Genomic DNA, 20,346 nt, shown 5'->3' with positions numbered 1-20,346 from the left:
TGTTTTCTGTGGTGGTTGTGGTATGTATTATCACCAGTGCATTGCGCACCGAACTGGCATATTTTAGGAGTGAAGGCCTTTGCAGATAAAAGAGGATACACTCAACAGTCCGCTTTAAAACATACTACAGCTTTTCGTGTACAATCCCTTATGCCACATATAAAAATACCCCTCAAGTCTTAGTAAATCGATTCTAAAACTGCACATCACTTAACTCCCTTCTTCTATTTCTTTCCCCGTCACAGTCCCTTCATAGATTACACATATTACAAAATTAGTTTTAAAGTCAGGCATCTCACGGAGCATTTACCTGCACACAGCAGGATGGTAGGACTATAACTGGGTCGGTTTGCTCGGAGGAGAAGGCCTTAAGATGTTTGAACACAATGAAAGAAAATAGCACTCTTTGTTTCCTTCTGTGCCATCTTGCAGGTAAAGTTAGTAAGATTCCTGATGTAAAAAAGTGAAAACCCTCCCACATTAGGATGTTTTCACTGCTGCACTTTGGGGCTGGTTTCTATTCAAATGTGGGTCAGGGGTGAGGAAGCTAACGTCATAAGCTTGCAACATGGCGTCCCGAAGGCTGTGAGATGAGCAAGAGGATGGTAAAGACCGCTTGAGAACGACCATACCGATGTAAGAAGGTATTTAAAATGAATTCTTTCCTTTTGCCGCGGCGTGTAAATGTTTGTCGGAGCCGTATTTCTGTCGTTTTTTGATCGGATCGTTTCCTACCACCCACTGCAAGAATCGCAGAGGTTTTCGCTGTTACGCTGGTGTTTTTTTCCACGGCGTGCCAACAAAAAGGGGCTCTACCAGCCTGCTTGGCAAGCCGAGGATTCCCACATTATTTGTTCGAACATATCGCGGTCTCTGCCCAAACCTGTAACAATGCGCCGTTTGCGAACGATGTGCTCCTTTTATATTTTTAATTAGGCGTCGTGAGCTTACGAGAGATGTCCCACAGGACGAGTGTGTACCAAAGAATTACCAGGTTGGCAAAGCACATCAGGGGGACAGAAAGGGTCCACGGACGGCACGTCGCTACGTGGTATATGAACGCTAAAACGTTTCTACTCTTCACCTCATTTTCTCAGTTTTGCAGTCCAACGTGTTCAGTGAGTTGTTTACAAAATTGCAAGCTGATTAGTTGAATCTTTCTTTAAAACCAATCGCTTTCGCGTAAGCAGAGCAGATCTCTTCAGCTGGTATTGAATTGCACTTTGTGTGGTAAATGGAGCGGGGCAGATTCTGTGGATTTTGCGCATGTTTTTTTTTTGCGCAATCAGCTGATAGTCTTTGAGATGTTTGTAGATAGTATGGTACCACTTGTTTATTGTTTATATGTAGGTTAAGCCACTTTGGTCTTATGTGAGGCACATTAAAATCATTTAACTGGAGTGTCTTGCAAATATACCCATTAAAATGTTGGATGCATGCAGAGCCTGGTTTGAAACGTTGCTTTTTAAACGTCGATTCTAGCGATGCAGTGGGGTGTACGTTTTAGAAGCACTATAGGTGCGCTGGTGCTACCAGAGCTACCATCTTTGTAATCAGCTACAGCGTTGGTGTCACGTTACACTCTGACCTATAACTGCACTGTTTTATAGAAACACTGTTACACTGTCGTTGATTTCTGTCAGTAAATAAGCATCCTCATTTTTTTTTTAAAAAGGCGGAAAAAAATCACACCAGTACGTTAATTACTTCATCATTAACTTAAAGTAAGCCAATAAAACAATGCATGTACTCGGGTGTGAAGGCGGCTCTGCTCCTCATGATTACTGCTGTTAAAGTACCAAGGGGCATGGCGATAAGAAGGCATAAGAATGCCAGTAATGTGCGTTTCCTCGACTGGCTGCTGTTAACCAAAGTGTAGTTCTGTGGAAACATTTCCACTTTAATTAACAGTTGACGAAATGTACTTACCCCCTTGTAAAACGGCTGTAGAAAAATGGTCAGTTGTCTCATATTTTGCCAGTTGGTAGGGAAACGAATGTTCTTCATTTTACACATGATAAAATTATTTTGCACACATTTCCAGTAGCTCAGCTGCACATTAACTGTTTGTTTCTGCGATCATTGGTGTGAATTCATTTCAAGTTGGCATTGTTATCATTTTTTTCAAGCTCTTGCTTTGATAGTAGAGTAAAGGTAAGATAAAATCCAACTGTTTTCATGGCTTCTTTTTCTGGTTAGAGTTGCAGGGGACTGCAGCCTGTAATAAAAAGATTACAAGATGTTATTTTGGCAGACTACACCCAGCCCAACATATAGGTGTAGCGCTCAGCTGCTCTGTCTGCCAACCTCAAAATTTGGCTGGAGGGGTAGCTTAGGTGTGTTTTTCAACAACACACCTAAAAGCTGTATTGTTAAGAACGGGACACATGCAAATGTGTATTGCACTTTATAATCCAATTTGGAAAAGCCTCTAAAGGAGAAATGGGACTCCTGGCTGTTATGCCTGAAGCACTTGATGATATCAGCACAGTAAAAGCACAGTGCTTTGATGAGCGAACTGCTTAATCCATTGTGTTTAAACCAGTCCATCTCATAAACCTTGAAGAAACTGAGTGAGACTATTGATCGCTTTACTTTTATAGAGTTGATCAAGTTTTACGCTGAAAATGGATTATGTGGGCAAGCTGGTCTCTCCAGTAAATCCTGTAAAATATTGTACAGTAACCGCTGTACTTTTTGATGCTTTTGTCAAATGAACATTTTAGGTCAGAGATCAAGTAGCAAGGGTCAAACAAATAAAAAATGACCAAGTCAAGTGGTCAGTGTGACTAGTTTCATTGATTACTATGGACTGCAGAGTGTGGCCTGGAGGGTAATTTGAGGTCTGTGTGTGTGCCTCATGATCGGCCAGTTGGTCTTGTCCTTTCTCTTTCTCAGCACACACATAGTGTATTGGATGCAGGCTTACAGCAGCATGTATGGGCAGTGCAATACAGTAAGAAGGCTACTTAGGCTATATGTGCTGACATGTTGGATGGGGACTTATAGATTGTTCTGGGCTATTGTATCTATGTGTAGCTGTCTGTTCTATTTGGTGGTTGCCTGTTCAGAGGCTGTTTGGTTTGTTCAGTGGATAAAGCACCTCGGGACAGGGTTGTTGTTGTTCTTTAAGAAGAAGAATGTGGAATGTAGTGCTGATAGCCAGAAGGTTGCGCAGTGTTTAACGGCTGAAGGAGGGGGGGGGGGGGGGCTGGCAGGTCTGTAAAACCTTGGACCATACAAGATCTCTTACTCGCCCAACATGATGTCCTCAGTCAAAGCATTAGATATCAGGTCATGTGGGTTGGGGGTTGTTGTCTCGCAAGACAGAGGTCACTTTATCATACCAATCATATGTTCAGTTGTCGGTGAAGTGGCTGATTACTGCGCTTTTAGTGAGGGCACGCACTGTGATGTATGTGGGCACCAGTTACTAAACAGGATTGCTGGTGAAGGTCTCAGTGTTTATTTAGTTTTTTTCCTGAGGACATTCTAGATGAACACGATACTCAAGACACAGCAGAGATGCAAAGTTATTCATATAAAATCCATGGCAGCAGGAGAAAATGGTAGTTGGAACTCTTTCAGTGCATAAAGCAGATTCAGGTTTCATGTTTCAAATGAGAGTTTAACAAAGTCCTTTTTCAGCAATGAAAACTGTTACATATAGCCTCATCTTAAATTCCATTACCTCCAACTGCCAGATACTAAATGAACTAGTACTTTTCTGGTGTTTCTGACCACTCACAGCAGCGTTCCCATTATAAGCTATAGCCTCTCATTCACACAGATTCATATGGCACTCGATCCAATGCATACAGACACACACACTCACAAAACTGGGGATCGACTCACAGACCTGATTAGCAGACAGTAAGTGTTACCTCCTGGTAAAGAAATGAGTTAATACTGCATGTAAAGAAATTTAGACATAACCAATAGATACATCAGCTAGTTTGAATTTTTTTTTTTTTTATAAGACTATCATCTTAGTCAAAATCAGTCCCTTACAGTTACAAAGAAATAAACCACTTATATGTAGACTTTAAATCTCTCTTTTTAATCTGTGTTTTTGCGTTTTAACCCGTACTAACAAGAGAAACATCAAGTTTAATAACAAACGAATGTCTCTATAAATATAAGAGAAATGTACTATGCAAAATCTACTCATGACATTTTTCTTCTAGCGCTGTATTTTTAGTCTTGCACTTGCATCTACACCCCACGTTTACAAAACAGCTGAAAAACTAGAGTTACTAAATCATCTCATTAAATGAGTTGATGACAATTTATAAAATAAAAATTAATCTGGCACTGGTTGCTGTTGTTTTATTAGCTAAGATTACCTCCAGATATCATTCATACCACAGAATAAATTGATTCATTTCCCATTTTAAAGGTATGTGGTAAGGAAAAAAGGATTTAATCTCATTTTTTTTCAAAAAATCAGCAAACTTCTCCTCCTCCTTTTCCCTGGTGTTACACGACAATCTATGGTCTGAATGCCAGCATAGCTGTGTAAGGTTTTAGGATGTACACATGTGGCCACAGCTTTCTGATCGGTGATAAACAGAATGAGGTTCTTGTCATTCCACTGCACTGTGGGCAGGACTTGTTTATCTTGCTTAACTATTGAACTCCTCACTGGAAGTGTTCACCCAAACTGTCAGGGTACTGTAGTTCACATACATACTATAATCATGCACCTGTTCACCCAGCAGTCCAGCAGTTCTGAAAAACGGAATGTTCCAAAAACAGGACAGAACCGATTTGACCTATTGAGCTTTTTCTAATAGCAGGATATGTCCTCTGCAGCTTTTCTGAAAAGATTACATCCAGAATGGATCCAGCACTAGATGCACTTAAAAATCTACCACTGAGCCTGCAAGTTTAGGCAGGCTATTTCAAGAAATGACTGAAGCTAGTGACTTTATATGTCATCTTTACCTTCTATATTCTGTCTTATGCCTGCATTGCCAACTTGCCTAAAAGACTTGATCTTACTACAAGTGAATGATTTTATTTTATTTTTTAATTAAACTGTAAAAAGGTTTTAGATTGAAGGTTGTGGGGTTTTTTTTTTTCGTTGTTTATTGTGTAAATCTGAAGCTTTTTCTGAATCTAACCAAGTTGAGTTTTGTGGAGCCTTTGCTGTAATGTGATTTCTGAAACTTTATGGAAACAGGAGAGACCTGATTTTTGGATCATGTATATGCCTAACAGATGTTCTAAATGAAGTTTTAAATGTGTGTGCGTGATAGAGTAATGCAGTGTAAAGGCCGTGTAGCAGGATGAAAAAACAAAACAACGTGCGTCTTTGTAACCAATCAAATGAGACTAAAATGGAAATGATTATGTTAATTTGCATGACTAACTAGCATTACATATCACCTGTAATAAAATACTGTGAGCTGCCCTGCTGCACAGCTCTGCTAAGAAAAGAATTTAATTCATTGTCAGAAATGGTTTAGAGCAACCTGATAAATCTTCAATGTGTTTCGTATGTAGCTCACATGTAATGTCTGTTAAGAGCATACATAGTAGTTAGCTTTTTTTTTCCTTTTTTTTTTTTTTTAAATTAACTGTTTACTTTAATCTCATTTTATTATGAGCTGTCCTTCCACAGCTGGTCCTTGCTGTACCCATGAGTCCTGCATGGACCAGCCTTACCCATGCAGCAGTGTCAGCCATGTTGAAATGGCTCAGAGGTGGTTGCTTGGTGTTTGTATTTCAAACTGGCTTTGTACCATCCCCCCCAACCCCTCCCCCACTCTCTCTGCCCACCAGCATACTCTGTTTGTGTGTGTGCACACACAACACATGCACACATCTAACACACACACACACACACACACACACACACACACACACAGTGAGGCCTTTTGCTCCTGCCCTTGATTGCCTCTCATTCTGTGTCTACTTCAATCGTTCCTACCTATCTGTCTCTACCACTGATCCTTTTATGCAGGTTCTGATGTTGTGTGATGGCAGTTCTACAAACCCAGTACTATCTCTTGCTTAAATGAATCTCTGTGAAAGAAGCCCCAATTAAACAAAAGTTGCATGTAAAATCCTGGTCAATCCTGATTTCTATTGGTTGTTAGCAGATGACCTTTCACAGCAGTAGGGTGTGTTTTGTTATTGCACCACAGGACTTTGGCTCACCTCTGCCTTCTCTTGGCTTTTTTACTCTGTGTTCAGGAGATTAGTGCCACAGCTCTCTGTCACCTTTGCTACATGAACACCGACTTGCTGTTGGATCTATATGCGCTGGAAAATTGTAAGCAGAAACAGGGGTGGTAAATAAAGTCAAACCTGATCATCCAAATTTCAGGTGTAACCAGTTTTAATTCAAAGGTTGACATTAATTCAGTGCCCAGGGCTCTTTGACTCGTTCTACTTTACAATCTGCACACGCGTGCATGAGCCTTGCCGTGTTTGTGAGTTGTGTGTAAACCTCTCTTCTCATCTCCTGATCATCAGGCTCCTGACACAAGTCAAGGTTGAGGATAAGTAGCAGGGCGCTTTGTTTCTTCTCTTTTTTTTTTTTTAAGATGAGTTTGCCCCTATCATTATGTCATAGTTTTTGAAGAGGTTACACTGCAGGGAATGGTAAGCTGATCCACTGTGTGTGCTCAAAGACAACAACCTCCCTGGGCTGAATTTAGTTGGTATGTTGTAGGGTGTTCAGCCAGAGAGAGAAGTCTTTCTTACAGCCCTTCTAAACCAGCTATCATGCTTTCTCTCCAATGAGCTACCAGCCTTTTTGTGTAGGGCTTAAAACTATGGTGATCGAACCCTGCAGACTGCTTTCTAACTTACTAATATTATCCATAGAAACTAGTCTTTTGGCATGCTGGAAATAGTATTATTTTTTTGCTGTTTTTGTCAGTTGATACATCATCCCTGACTCTAACTGCGGAGTTAAACGGGAACAATGGTGTGGTTTGTAGTATTGAAATGTTTCTAGGTGGAAAGGGTGCCATGCAGTCACACTTGGAGCTACATTCATGGTGCAGGCCTCTCTGTCCCCTGTGGTATCATGCCTCTTTTTCCTGGGCAGCATCGTTGGAAGGTGAGCCGGGCCTACACGTGTCCTACCCTAGCTGCATATAGATCAGCCATAATCCATTAGCGGCTCCCTGGAATCCAGCCGGCACAGCACAGCAATGGAGGGGCCAGGGGGAGAGGGTAGCTGGGTGGGTGATGGAGGGGAGGAAAGGGAGACAACGAGGGATGAGAGGTGGAGGGTGATGGGGGAGGGCTTTTTTTTTTTTCTTTCTTTCTTTTTTTTTTTTCTCTCCTGAACTGGCTTCTCTACTGTGAGCCCAGCCCCCTTTTATGTTGGTCCGCTGGAAAAGCCTCTTGAATCCCCCCATAAAGCCTGCAGAGGTGTGCGTGCGTGTGTGTGTATGTTAAGAGAGAGACTTGATATATGGCTTCCTGGCTGGCATCACAGTAGAGGCCCTTCTTTCTCTAGTAGCCCTCTTCTCCATTACCGCCTGCAGGGCTGAGTGCCGTAAACTCCCCTAGCTTGTTGTACGATTAACACATCTGGGTTGTGCTTTTCAGAATAGCTCATTATGATTTACATTGGGGACAGGACAGTGAGCTGTTCCTGGGATGTGTCTGCATGCCCGGTGAAAGGCTGGTGAGGGCTGGAAGATAAAGAGAAAGGAGAGGTACAGAGGAGAAACGGGGGAGGGGAAGAAGATCGTGAGTAGAAGTGTCAAAGCAGAGGAGGCAAGCCCAGGCCTGGACCTGGGGGTAATGATCACTTCAGCTGATTGTATCAGCTAGTCTGTGACAGAGTCAGCTTGGCTACATACCGGATACACTCAGCACTCTTTACCAGGTTAAAATTTTAACCTTCTTGTTCTTTGATGGTGTTTAATTTTGACTATAATAATGGGTGGTCATTACCATCCTTAACAAGTCTCTTATGTCTAGTGTGCCATCTTCTTTAGTGATACTTTGTTTTTCTCTGTAGTATTTGAAGGGATACTGGAGGGCCTTAGCCAGGATATGTATGTCTTTGTTTAACGCTGTGATGGACTCCTTAGTTGTGCTTACTTACTGTGCAGTTAAAACTATTTTAAACAGATACAGTTACTTGAATTTTAACTTATGCTTTTGCCCTGATGGCGTTTTGAGGACAATTGAGGATAATTCACATCTATTACAAACTGAAATATTCTTTAAAAGCTTTGCTTTGATCTAAGACCAGGTCAAATGCCAGTAGTAATGTGTCGTTATCAGTACCTGATATTTAGTTTGTTGCTTTCAGCTGTTCGTTGCCGTTTTTCCTGCTACTGCATATCTCATACCTACAGCATTATACAGAAGCTGTATGATTGTTGAAGTTAGGTTAAGGAGATGGTATACACAAGGAGAGAAATTCAGAATTTTTTTTGATAATGTGTGCTTTAATTTTACTAAAAGGTATCTAAGGGCATCATGCTTAAGATATATTAACCTAGAATAAGTTCAAGTTAAACTATAGAGCTAATGTAACTACCTCTGTCGATAGTTACTACGTATGTCATTAATATAGTTCGTTTTGGTCAATTCATATTATTGAATCAATATTAATATTGTCTCCTCTTTTACTGGTGTCTTAACTCTAGAATGTTTTTTTTAATCTGGTGATCTGTGCACAATATTGATATCAGCTGGTATTTTTGCCCATAGAGTCAGGATTTTGAGCACAAATTAAACCATGTTATTGTTTATTTACAGTAAAAATGATTTTTTTTTTTTTTTTAATTCAAATGTTGATTCATCCACTGTTTGAGATGTGCACACTGCAATCACTAAACAACATGCAGATCCATTTCAACCCTTGGTGCTGGGTGTTTTTAAATGTGATTTCAAAGCTCTTGCTTGGCACTTAAAATGGCAATTTCTACATGTGTTTGACTTGAATTAAACATTTCTTTGTCTTAGATTGTAATCTCTTGTAGTATGGCATACCCTGTTGTGGTTATTGAAAATTTGTGTTGTCTAAGCTTGCCTGTGGCTTTGAGGGAACGTTAAACATGGACAGACTGCTGCCTCAACCAAATCATACCACTGATATTGCCCTCAGAAGTTTTGCATCTATTGCATTAACACAAAATGTGTGTTTGTAGAGAAAACTAGAAATAGAAGTACTGTGGTGTGTACCATTAGGCCATCAGTATGTTGTTTAGCAGTGAATTGGATTCACTCGTCCTATTTCCATAAATAAGGGCCCCTCTGGAGGATCGAGTGGTGCTGTCCTTGCCTTGGGGCCACACCCTCCCCCTACTCTCTTGCCCAAGCGCCTGTGTAGTTTTTCTTGCTCAGGTGTCACCTAATCCCCCCCCCCCAGCCCTGCTCTTCCACAGATCTCCAACCCCCAGACAATAGGGCAGGGCTGACATTACCATGACCTAATGGAGACTAGAGTTAGCTGAGTTTCCAGAGAGGGCATCCCATCGAAACTAGTTACTCTGGTGAGATAGTGGAATGAGGCAACTTAGGAAAGAAGTTACTTTACCCATTCTTGTCCTCCACCCCTACGACCTTTGTGCCAGATAAGTGGTAATGTGTACAGTCAGAACTTGATCCATGTAGGGTTACAGTTTGTTTAAAAAGAAAAGTCGGACACAGAGAAGGTTCCAGTTTCTAAGCAGCTGTGTGATTATATGGCATGCACTGCTAACAGTTTGCTAATTTCCCAGTGAGCTCAATTTTGCCATTAGAGAAGCGTTAGCTAAGCCTTTACAGCACATTGCTTATTCAGCCTTTTTTTTCCCCCTCATCCACCGCCAATGCCACTAAATATTGATTTTTGCGTTATCTGTTAAGAAACACCACTCTTTATTTCTTTTCTCAATAACCCATTATTTTTATGTGGTTTCAGTGTAATAAAACTATTTTTTTTAATGTAATACTGATCATGTCCTTGTTTTGTTTCTTTCAGCTTGAGGTGGTGCACGTGTAGGAAGAGAGAGACGAGAGAGAGGGGAAAGAAGGGCGGAGGAAATGGAACTGCCAAATCATGCCAAACAACTGCTGCTGCAACTCAACCAACAGAGAGCCAAGGGCTTCCTGTGTGATGTTATCATTGTGGTGGAGAATGCTCTCTTCCGTGCCCACAAGAACATCCTGGCGGCAAGCAGCATCTACTTTAAATCTTTGGTCCTCCATGACAACCTCATCAACCTCGACACAGAGATGGTTAACCCCTCGGTATTCAGACAAGTTCTTGACTTCATCTACACTGGGAAGCTACTGTCCTCATCAGACCAGAGCAATGAGCAGAACTTCAGTGCCCTCTTAACTGCAGCCAGCTACCTCCAGCTCCACGACCTTGCTGCTCTGTGCAGAAAGAAGCTTAAGCGCAATGGTGGGAAACCCCTGCCAGGTAAACCCTCCACTCCAGGTCCCCTTAGCCGCTTGCGTCTAAACAACCAGCGGCTTTCCTCTTCTACCCCTACTGGCCACAATAACCACTATCCTCCAACCCTTTCCGATGCCGACCAGCCACAGCCAGATGAAGGCCTTCGGGACAAGCTCTCAGATGACGAGATGTTTGTTGGCACCTCTGGGAAGAACGGGAATGGGGGGAATGGAAGCAGTAATGGTAACCTCAGCAGCGGAGGAAGTGCGGGGGAACCGGACCTTGGACTAGACCTCTCCAAGAAGAGTCCACCCTCTGCGGGCACAGCCACAGATGCCCTCAGCCCACACAGCAACTCCCAAGGATCCCCTCAATCTGCCTCAGTATCGACAACCAACAGTGCCTCACTGGATGATTCGTCTACCACCTTGCCGGGTGCAGACACCTGCATCTCAGAGACCATGGACCTCAACTCCTCCTCTAAAACCTCAGAGGAAATCCAAAACCAGCCAGAGGGTCCTCCACCACAGAAAAAGTCCCGACAGGGAGCTCGAAAGAATGAATGGCCTAAGAGAGAGGCTTCAGGGTTGAAGTCTGAAGATCACAGCAGGCCCCTGGTTAATGGGGTAATTGTTGGTCCTAAAGATAGCCGCTCATCTGGGATTGGAGGTGGCAGTGGGAACAGCTTCACATCTGACCAGTCCTTCCAGTGTAAGGACGAGGAAGAAGGAGGAGAGAATGGCCAGGATCACAGTGAGGAAAGTGGTCAGAGTGATGGAGAGACTGCAGGAGGTGGAGGGGGAACAGCAGGGGGGCACCACAGCGCCAACTATGTGTACAGGCAGGAAGGTTTTGAGCCAGCATTTGGAGACAACCTCTATGTGTGTATTCCCTGTGGTAAGGGTTTCCCCAGTTCTGAACAGCTCAATGCTCATGTGGAGACGCATACTGAGGATGAGCTCTACATCAAAGAGGAGGGAGGAACCTTTGTGAAAGAGGAAGATGAGGAGGAGGCCGAGGACCTTTCTGCCACTGTAGGTCCTTCTACCTTTGGTTCTGAAACGCGCCCGTTCAAGTGTACAGTGTGCAGTAAGAGCTACAAAGACCCAGCAACCCTGAGACAACATGAAAAGAGCCACTGGCTGACCAGGCCTTTCCCCTGCAACATCTGTGGCAAAATGTTCACCCAGAGGGGAACCATGACACGCCACATGCGTAGCCACCTCGGCCTGAAGCCATTTGCATGTGAAGAGTGTGGCATGCGCTTTACACGCCAGTACCGTCTGACAGAGCACATGCGTGTCCACTCTGGAGAGAAGCCGTATGAATGCCAGCTATGTGGGGGGAAGTTTACCCAGCAGCGCAACCTCATCAGTCACCTGAGAATGCACACCTCACCCTCTTAGAAATGCATCAAGCCAAAGAACTCTGGGAATAGAAAATACAAACCTTTTCTCCATCGCAAAAGCAAAGAAATGCACACATACACATAGTTCTACATATTAATCCAGTTTATGATGCCCTGGCTAAGTGAATGATGTAGCCGTTAGCCACAGTGTGCTCTTGGTGATGGTGGGATCTTGTTGATGCAAGGATTCAGTTGTTGTTTATATCGAACAACGTCTGCTCACCTCTCAGGAGCTCTAAAGGGACAGTTTACTGCTGTCTCTCTCCAAAGTCACAAAGCAATGGTGGAGTTGCATAACGTCTGGTCTGTTAAATGTGAATGTGGGTACTGATATAATGTCAAGCCTCTCACTTCATACCCTTCAGCAGCTTTTCTCTCTTCTACCTTTGAGTCTCTGAAGTTTTCAGATGACTCAAGAGTCCCCTGTGTACTCCAGTGCTACTTTGACCAAAAAAAACCACGTGCAAACAATACTGGCAATAATTCAGCAAAAAGATTATTTTAACCCTGACAGCTTTATATGCTTCGTTGTGTTGGTTGGTGATGGGTATCTGTATATAAAGCCCTTTTCAGACATGGGATATGTAACATTGCTCGCTACCCCAATCTGTTAAAGTGATGGCCTTCTGGCATACAGACATGATGACTTCTACATCCATATTTCTCACAGTTATACCGTCATAGATGTGAAGGTGATGAAGAGAGTTGCTAGATTTGGCAAAAAATCCCAATCATGATTATTTTGGTCAGTATTAAAAAATTTATTTATTTTGCACAGTTGTTTCCAAACGATTGTGTAAAATAAATCAAACTATACACAGTTTTTACAGAGGATTTCATTTAAATCGGAATATAATGTAAAATAATAAGGCTTGAAAAGAGTTGAGGTGGTGGGCCATTAGGAATAAAGAGCTCGAACTTTTGGCAAGGAGCAAAACTGTACTACTGTAAAGGAAAGCAGTGCACTCAGGAACACAATGTAAAATCTTAGAAACAAAAACAAACACAGAAAAGTAATTTTTTTTTCTTTGCCAATTTTGTTTTTGTAGTTCTCTTTGCCACTGACACTAAGTGTGCCTGCTAAATAGTGCTGCTGCATGGGCTGTACGCCACCGCTTTCCCCCAGAAAGATCTCTCCTCAGGATTGGGAACAGCAAAACTGTATTAGAGAGTAATTGTTTTCATCTTACTACCACAAAGAAGCAGATCTGGTGGGATAAAATGCAGTTATGTGCATGTTATTGTTTTTCTTATGGGCTAAGCAACTCACATCTACGCAGGTGTTCAGTCACAATCTCATGTCTGCATGCATTCAGACTTCTGCTGTGTTAAAAGCTACACATAAACGGTATCTAATGCGAATTCTGTCACTACTTTTACAGAGAAGTAACTTGGTGTGCTCATTGAGGCACTCAGAAAACATGTCTGAAAGGGGCTTAAGAGGAGGGGTAACTGGGTTTGGGACCATCTCCATGCTTTAACTGGAAGTTCTTGAAAGAAGGTTCACGTTGGAGGACACTGATTTAAGTTTTTGTTTCACAGATGACAAACACTCAGTCTTCTCTACAGCTGTTTGCATTAATATAGAGAAGATTTTCATTGTTTTCAGATTTGCCTGCTAGTGCTCCCAGGAATGAAACCTGGTTGGACAGATGAACCCTTGAGGTACTTGTTTTTTGCTTAAACAACTTGTCATGTTTCAGTGAATGTTTAAACTGGAAGGTCTTGGGACTTTTCTTGTGGAGGGGAGGGATCTGGGTTGGGTTGGGGCAGGGCAGGGCGGGGCGGGTGGTTTCATGGGGATAAGGTGAAGAGGGTGTTTTTAGACTGAGCGTTATGTTCAGTGGGTACGTTTATTTTTCTGTCTGTATAGCTTTCCTCCCCTCAGAAAAAAGAAAAGTCTATTTATGTAGGCTTGTGACCTCTCTACCTCTGATTACTCTTACAAACTCTATGTTGATTAGTTGAAAGTTCCTATGTAATTAATTGTAAAAAGTGTGTAGATTATGGTAAGTTTTTATCTAATGCTTTAACCTGCCCATCTCTCAACACAGGTTTTTAATGCTTATAGATTTTACACATTAATATTGTTTTTAGCTGTTGTTTGTACTTGTCAGATATAGCTTTTGGGTGCCCTGTTCATTGTGGCTCCACTTCAAAGTGTACTGTAGCTTCCAGCCTGGAGCAACTAGTGCTTAGTTGGTTAGTTTAGATATATAGAGTTCCAAAGATCTTATGAATGTTGAGGAGAACAGAGCTAACTAACAAACTTTGCTAGACAAGTTCATAACCAAAGTTTTTAAAAAGATGTACTTAAGATATATAGCATACTAAATTATTTCACTTTTGATTTCTTTTTGCTGTATAAAACAAATTATGAATTATATTCAAAGTCCAGAGAAAGAAATCCACTCTTTTGATGGAGTTTTTGGCCAATGACTGACAAAGGGTCTTGTGGATTGCAAGGAAAGCTTGTGCTGATTGGTGGGCTGGTATGACGTAAACTTTACCACCCAAAAAAATTGGTAAAGTTTATTTTAAAAAAAACAAAACAAAAACATGTGCCCTGAACATGTTTCCTGTTTCCTTTTCATTTATATCCAGAGTCCTTATCACTTTATATTCCATGACTTTAAAAACAGGACTTGATGACATTTTATGTGTTCTGTTCAGACCAAAAAAGAAAAAAGAAAAAAAAAAGAGAAAATATAATCAGAATTTTAATGTGAAGTTCAACTTAATTGTTTTGGTTTTGTTTTTTTGTGAGCCAGACATGTGAAAACTTGTAATAAGAAGGGAGAAGCAGAGATGCACTGGACAGCTGGACAACTCGCTGGTCTCTTGCGGCATCCTTTTGTTCCTGATTGTATTCCATTATATCACAGAATTAGTTTTAACTTATTTTTAAACTATTTCAAGCTTTACCTCATTGTAAACAATGACAAGTTGAGAATGGCCCCCCGTTGTCTCTTCTGTTTCACTCAAACCTGTCCAGTGTATCGCCTCTTAACAGTTAATGTAGAGTATGAACCCTCACTACAAGTTTGGTTTATTTTTTTATTTTTTTATAGGCATTCCTCTGTTATGTTGGTTTACCTGTCCTCATGATTATTTTTTTTGTAATTCCTTTTCGTCCTCATGTTATGGTCTGTGAAATGTTTGATTATTATAGGGATGCAGCTACAGTTACACAAACATCACTACCGTTTTAAGGTACCTGCGTCTTGGGCTCCCAGACTTGTTACTTATGTTGGATGTTGGTGTCTTGTTGTTAGGCAGTTGCTGTTTAGTGATTGCATGGTACATCTGAATTTTTCACACTCCTCGATCCCCACCCACCCATTCCTAGATCCACAAACGTGTTATTTATCGCCTGATACATTGTTGCTTGTGACCTCTTCTAGCCGAAGAGGGAGTCCACAATGCATTGCCTTCAAACGTTGTTGTACTCGCAGCCCTTACTGCAGTACAGTGTAATGTCTGTAATGCAAAAGGTGTTTTGTACTACACGATCTCTAGCCATCTCTGCAAAGGTTTTTGCAGCTGCATTTGAATGCTTGCTTGTTCGACGTAACGAAGAAAAAAAAAAAAAGGAAAAAAAAAACATACTACGAACTCCAAACTGTGACCATGCTACTATTACTACTATTATTACTACTATTACTACTACTATTCAAATACTTCAGGGATTGTTCTGCATCTGTGAATGCAGACTCTCAGCTACATTTGTAAAATATAGCATTGTATCAATTTCTCTGTATTTTGATCATGGGAAAAGCAAAACACTAGTTTCATATTTAAGACAAACAGGGGGCTACTTTTTTTCAACTAACACAAAAAGCCTTGACAAAGGTGAGGCAGCTCAAAACAAGTCTACGTTTTAGTTAGTAACACACTATGTTCAGAAATAGTTGCAACGTTGTACAAAGAACTAAGAAGAAAAGGAGAGAAAAAAAAAAGCTCATACCCAAATCCACAAACTATTTTTTAAACCAAAGCACATTTGAATGATTATGGAACCATGTGTGGCTCTAAAAAGAAACATATGTATTTATCTCATTGTTTACATAAACTTTTACAGTTTTACAGACCTCAGTCGAGGCTCGGCCAGTTAGGGAGATGGTTTTGTGTGCGTTATCATTTTTTCTTTTCTTTTTTTTTTGTGAAAGATGCTTTTCCATAGAGGTTGCTGCCAAAACAAAAGCATAGCGTTAAACATGGAGTGAACTACTGCATATTCAATTAAGGGGAGGGTGTGTGGTTTTAGGGGCACTCCCCACCCCTCCCCTCCCTGCCAGCTGGCTTTGGGATGACCCTGCGCCCCAATCCTCCTGCCCTCTGGCCTGTCTTCAGATGGGACCACAGAAAGTGTGTTTGGGGGGGGGGGGCTGTGCATCCTTGACGTATTAATCAAAAGGCATTGTTAGTCAGGGTCTTTAGCTCAATGTTTGTCTCTTTGTTTACCCAAATACACTCGAGGAATACCTCTGCTGCTTGGGTCTCTTAATATGTAGGTGTGGGTGAATGATGCTTGAATATTTTGGGTTGTTTTCGTAGTCCGACGTGGTACATCTCTTATGCTGGCGGTTCTTGAAACCTATCTGGAGAATGTAGCTTTGATTTGTTCACTGCATGTAAACAAGCCTATCTGGTAGTCTTAACTGTGAATGTTATTGTCAGTTTTCTGCTTTTATGATGTTGTTTTGAAACTTTTTTTTAAAGCTGCCTGTGTTCTGTGGGTAAAAGCAGCACAAAACTCTGGCTGGCTGAGCCTCAAAGAAAGTTGGTGCAAACACTTATTGACAGTGTTCTTATTTTTTTTTTTTTTTTTTTTTAATCAAATGTCTATTGTCAGTGATGAATGTATTTATTTCTGGGCCTGCCCTCACCTTTTTCAAAGAATTTGCTCAGTGTGTGAGACTGAGGTGGAGGCAGGACCCCCCCCTTTTTTTTTTTTGTTTTGTTTTTTTGTTTTGAGGATTTCAAGCTGAGAATCAAAACTAAGACACAAGACATAGCCATTAACCACAATCTGTGAAGCTGACCTTATTTGTGGGAGAATCGAATTTCTTTTCTTTGTTTCGCTTCCTTTTTTTATTTTTTATTTTTTTTAACTCAAAAACAAAATGGTCTATGGCATTAATTATCTGCTCTGTAATACCTGACAGTCTGTAGGGTTTTTAGTTCAAGTAAGTCACTATGGGTGTTTTATTTTATTTTTATTACATTTCTTTTGCCCATTTGTTCTTGAGGTCTCACTGAATGACTGCACACCAGTGGAAGTAAACCCTGTGTGTGCGTGTGTGTGTGTGTGTGTGTGTGTGTGTGTGTTTCTGTGGACACAGGACGCTGTCCCTGCCTGTGCAGCGCAGAGGCTACTGTATCTTTTCGAGCTTGCTTTCCCTGGGTGTTGCCATCCTGCTGACATTTTATGTATATTTTAAACAAACAAACAAACACACAGCAGAAATGTGCACGTAACCCACAGATCTCTCCTCTCAGCCGTCGTTTTCCTCTCAACCATTGTTACATTTCTTCTATTAAACCACTTGCCGCTACTCCTTTTTTTTTTTTTTTTTTTTTTTAAATCTAACTACATAATGTTTTTAGTATCTGTAAGTTTAACATCAGAGGATTTTTAGAAACGTTGAATACGATAGCTTTACTAAGTGCACTTTGTATGTTTTTCAAGGTCTTTGGGAAAACCCAGATGCTCTCCCATCAGTTCCGATTTAACTGACGGTTTATTCTTTCTTTCTCTTCTTACCTCATCTATGTTGCTGTGTTTGTTGAGCTACCATATCAATATGCAGTTGCTTTTGTTTTAAAAAAAAAAAAAAGCTTTAAAGTGACATATTCAAAGCGGGAAACTCACCAGAGAGACCGTACTTGGCTTTAAACTTCCAAGTTTCCATCTCATTTTTCGTCGTCATTAACTTCTGCCATCCTCTCCAGGCATTTTCTCTAGTAGAGGGGCTGGTCTGTCTAGATATTATGGAGATTCTTCTTCTTACCTTGACAGACTTAACCAAAGCCACTTTTAAAATGGCCTCCAGTGCCATTAAACCCTGTTTATTAGCTTTATTGTCCCTTGCTTTATCTCACACGCACACGAGACCCTGGCTTTAGCCTGTTGACCCTGTGTTATTTCGGTTACCACACAGTGGACTTTATCTCGCTCCTTGCTGAATTTTTCAGTATTTACTGTACTTTCTGTGACTAATAAACTGAACACACCAAATTACCTCAAAGCTTGTGTTTACAGAAATGCACTCTCTTGCCATTACCTTTAGACTTCTTGTTTTTCTGCCGTCCTTCTGTAACAAGAATATCCTGTTTTTGAAGTAAAGTTTCCAGCAGCGTATTTTCATCCATAACTGTTAATTTATGTTTATTAATTTTTAAAGGCACGTTGTCACCTTCATGTGCACTACATTAATGGAAAGACATAATTAGCTGCTAAGAAATACTGAAGAGTCGATTAGTGGAGTTGCCCATAAAGCGGGCGTATTGACCCTTTCTCTTAGGTTTTCTTCGGGAACAGCCTCTCAATAATGGATCAGGATCCATGGCCTGAGAGGCTCGCGACTGGACATGTAGGGACTTTGGTCATAAATAATTAAAGGGCAAGAAGGCCTCCCCCTTGGCAAACACACTTCACATGCAAAAGTGTATATGCCCAGGTACACTTCAGCAAGCATGTGCATAAACCTTCACCAATGTAAACACACGTTCTACCGTCTGGACTTCTAACATGCTCATACACTAGTGTTTAACGTGAGATTCTCTCACCTTTTGTGGCTTTTGGCAGCACCCAGGCTGGGCTCTCTTTCTCTCTGTCTTTATCTCCACTCCTCAGAGAGCTCTTATTCAGGTCAGAGCCACAACCGTGTGCAGCGGCGTGGCTCGCAAACTCAAAGTGTCATAAAGTGTAATACAGCTGACCTCAGCACTCATAACCTTGCAGTCTTAATGTACAGCAGTGAGGAAAAATAAACTGTTATTTTATGATCTTTTCATTAAAAGCTTGATTGAAAACCAAGACTGTGTTTGAGTTATACTTCATCTTTTTTGGCTTCCTCTCTTAAGAAGTTTCTGCTGCCGTGTTGGCGTAAGTGATCCTGTTCATAGATCATAATCTCCCAGGCTAACATCTCCCTTCAGGTATTCCTACACCGTTCGCTTTACCTTAGATAAATTATGTATATTCGACAGACATGTCGAAGTCAGTGAATGATGTGAGGTCTAGCTTATTCCTTCGAAATGAAAACCTGTTGGCAGCTTCCCTCTCAGATTATAGTTAGAAACCCAGAACCGGTAAAGTGAAGAAGAGAACGGAGTGAAAAAAGCCCCACTATAATTATTAATTAATTGCAGTTCACAACATTAATTGGTGGACATCTTTTCACTTGAAATTCCTACCTTTTCTCACCATTTTCTTGCATCTGTGAACCTTTCATTTTGGTGACAGAGATTGTCAGACCTCTTGTGTAGCTGATACATTGCTATCTGCATTTGTAGTTTTCTGCTGCCTCAGTTGTTTCTGGTGGAGCACTGAGAGGAAAGAAGGGTGTTATGTGGTAACAGGAAATGTCTCTTGAGGAGAAATGCCAACCACAGGAAGACTCTAGTTTCAGCATGTGGTCACAGGAAAACTTTCCTGATCACCAACTCAAAGATATAAATAACAGTTGTTAACAACTTAACAGGTACTCTCTAAAGCCCCAGGTCAGGGTTCACTTTCTTGCCAATACTTCACATGAAAAGACTGACCATGATGCCTGTGCAACACTAACAATGCAATATTAATATCAGTAAGCAAAAAATATATAAACATAGTATTGAGGAATTAGGGTTTAATTTCCTGCCAGGACCGCATTGTGACCTGTAGGCACCCTACCCCTCCATTCTTTCATGGGTGTTTCCCCATCATGTCGAGCTTCTGCATTTAGGACACACCCAGCCTTGATAAACTGGGTGAGTCTTGTTCAGCCTGTTTACAGCCCCTTTAACAATGTCTCTTTCTCATATTACTTTCATGCAATGAACATTCCTGGCACCAAAGGTCTTCTAGCCTGCCCATCACTTACACTGGAAGTGTGATAGATCACACATTCTCACTGACCCACCCTCTTCAGGTATGCAGATGAGCTCCTCAAAGTGCTTTGTCTATGTGGTTTTTCCCACTACCTTCCTTCTGTTCTCTTTCCCCTTGTTCCCAATAGCAAGTCCATAATCTCACTTTCCCCTTATCTATTTTGCCTTAGTGTTTCTTGTGATCTGGGCTCAGGTCAGAGTAGGGAGCTGGCACATTTATTTATCCTCTGTGCCATTAGTATTGCACTGTGCCCCTCGAGGTGTCACATGCTAAATGACCCTGAATGGGGGTCGCTGAGAAACAATGGCCCTGGTGTCGATAGCCCTACCCAGCCCTCCCCCATCAGAGCCCCTCTCTCCACTAACATCAGCGCCAAGCTAACACAATAGTGATATCAGAGGGGGGTTGATGGGTACAGAGTGGACCTTACCCACAGAAAAGATTGGATGGAGGGCTTGTCTGCCAGCCAGGGGT

The 20,346-nt window shown here is 41.5% G+C and overlaps 1 protein-coding gene across 2 annotated transcripts; it reads left to right on the top strand.

The window, feature by feature from the left end:
* Positions 1-548: 548 nt before the first annotated feature.
* Positions 549-18,816, top strand: hic2 (hypermethylated in cancer 2). 2 transcript variants are annotated; one of them, XM_076891009.1, is made up of 2 exons: positions 549-636; positions 9,947-18,816. In XM_076891009.1, the coding sequence occupies exon 2, from the start codon at positions 10,009-10,011 to the stop codon at positions 11,770-11,772; it is 1,764 nt and encodes a 587-aa protein (XP_076747124.1). In that variant the 5' UTR covers positions 549-636; positions 9,947-10,008; the 3' UTR covers positions 11,773-18,816. The 2 variants fall into 2 exon arrangements, with proteins under 2 accessions (XP_076747124.1, XP_076747123.1); XM_076891008.1 differs by having other exon boundaries at positions 549-644.
* The last annotated feature ends 1,530 nt before the right edge of the window (positions 18,817-20,346 follow it).

This window comes from Maylandia zebra, linkage group LG12 (assembly GCF_041146795.1).
Source record: "Maylandia zebra isolate NMK-2024a linkage group LG12, Mzebra_GT3a, whole genome shotgun sequence".
Classification (NCBI taxonomy): Eukaryota; Metazoa; Chordata; class Actinopteri; order Cichliformes; family Cichlidae; genus Maylandia; species Maylandia zebra.
The sequence above is the reverse complement of the archived record's forward strand: the minus strand, read 5'-3'. Positions and strand labels throughout refer to the sequence as shown.

Coding starts and splice junctions, on each gene's coding strand:
- hic2 (XM_076891009.1), top strand. CDS start 10,009: ATGGAACTGCCAAATCATGCCAAACAACTGCTGCTGCAACTCAACCAA.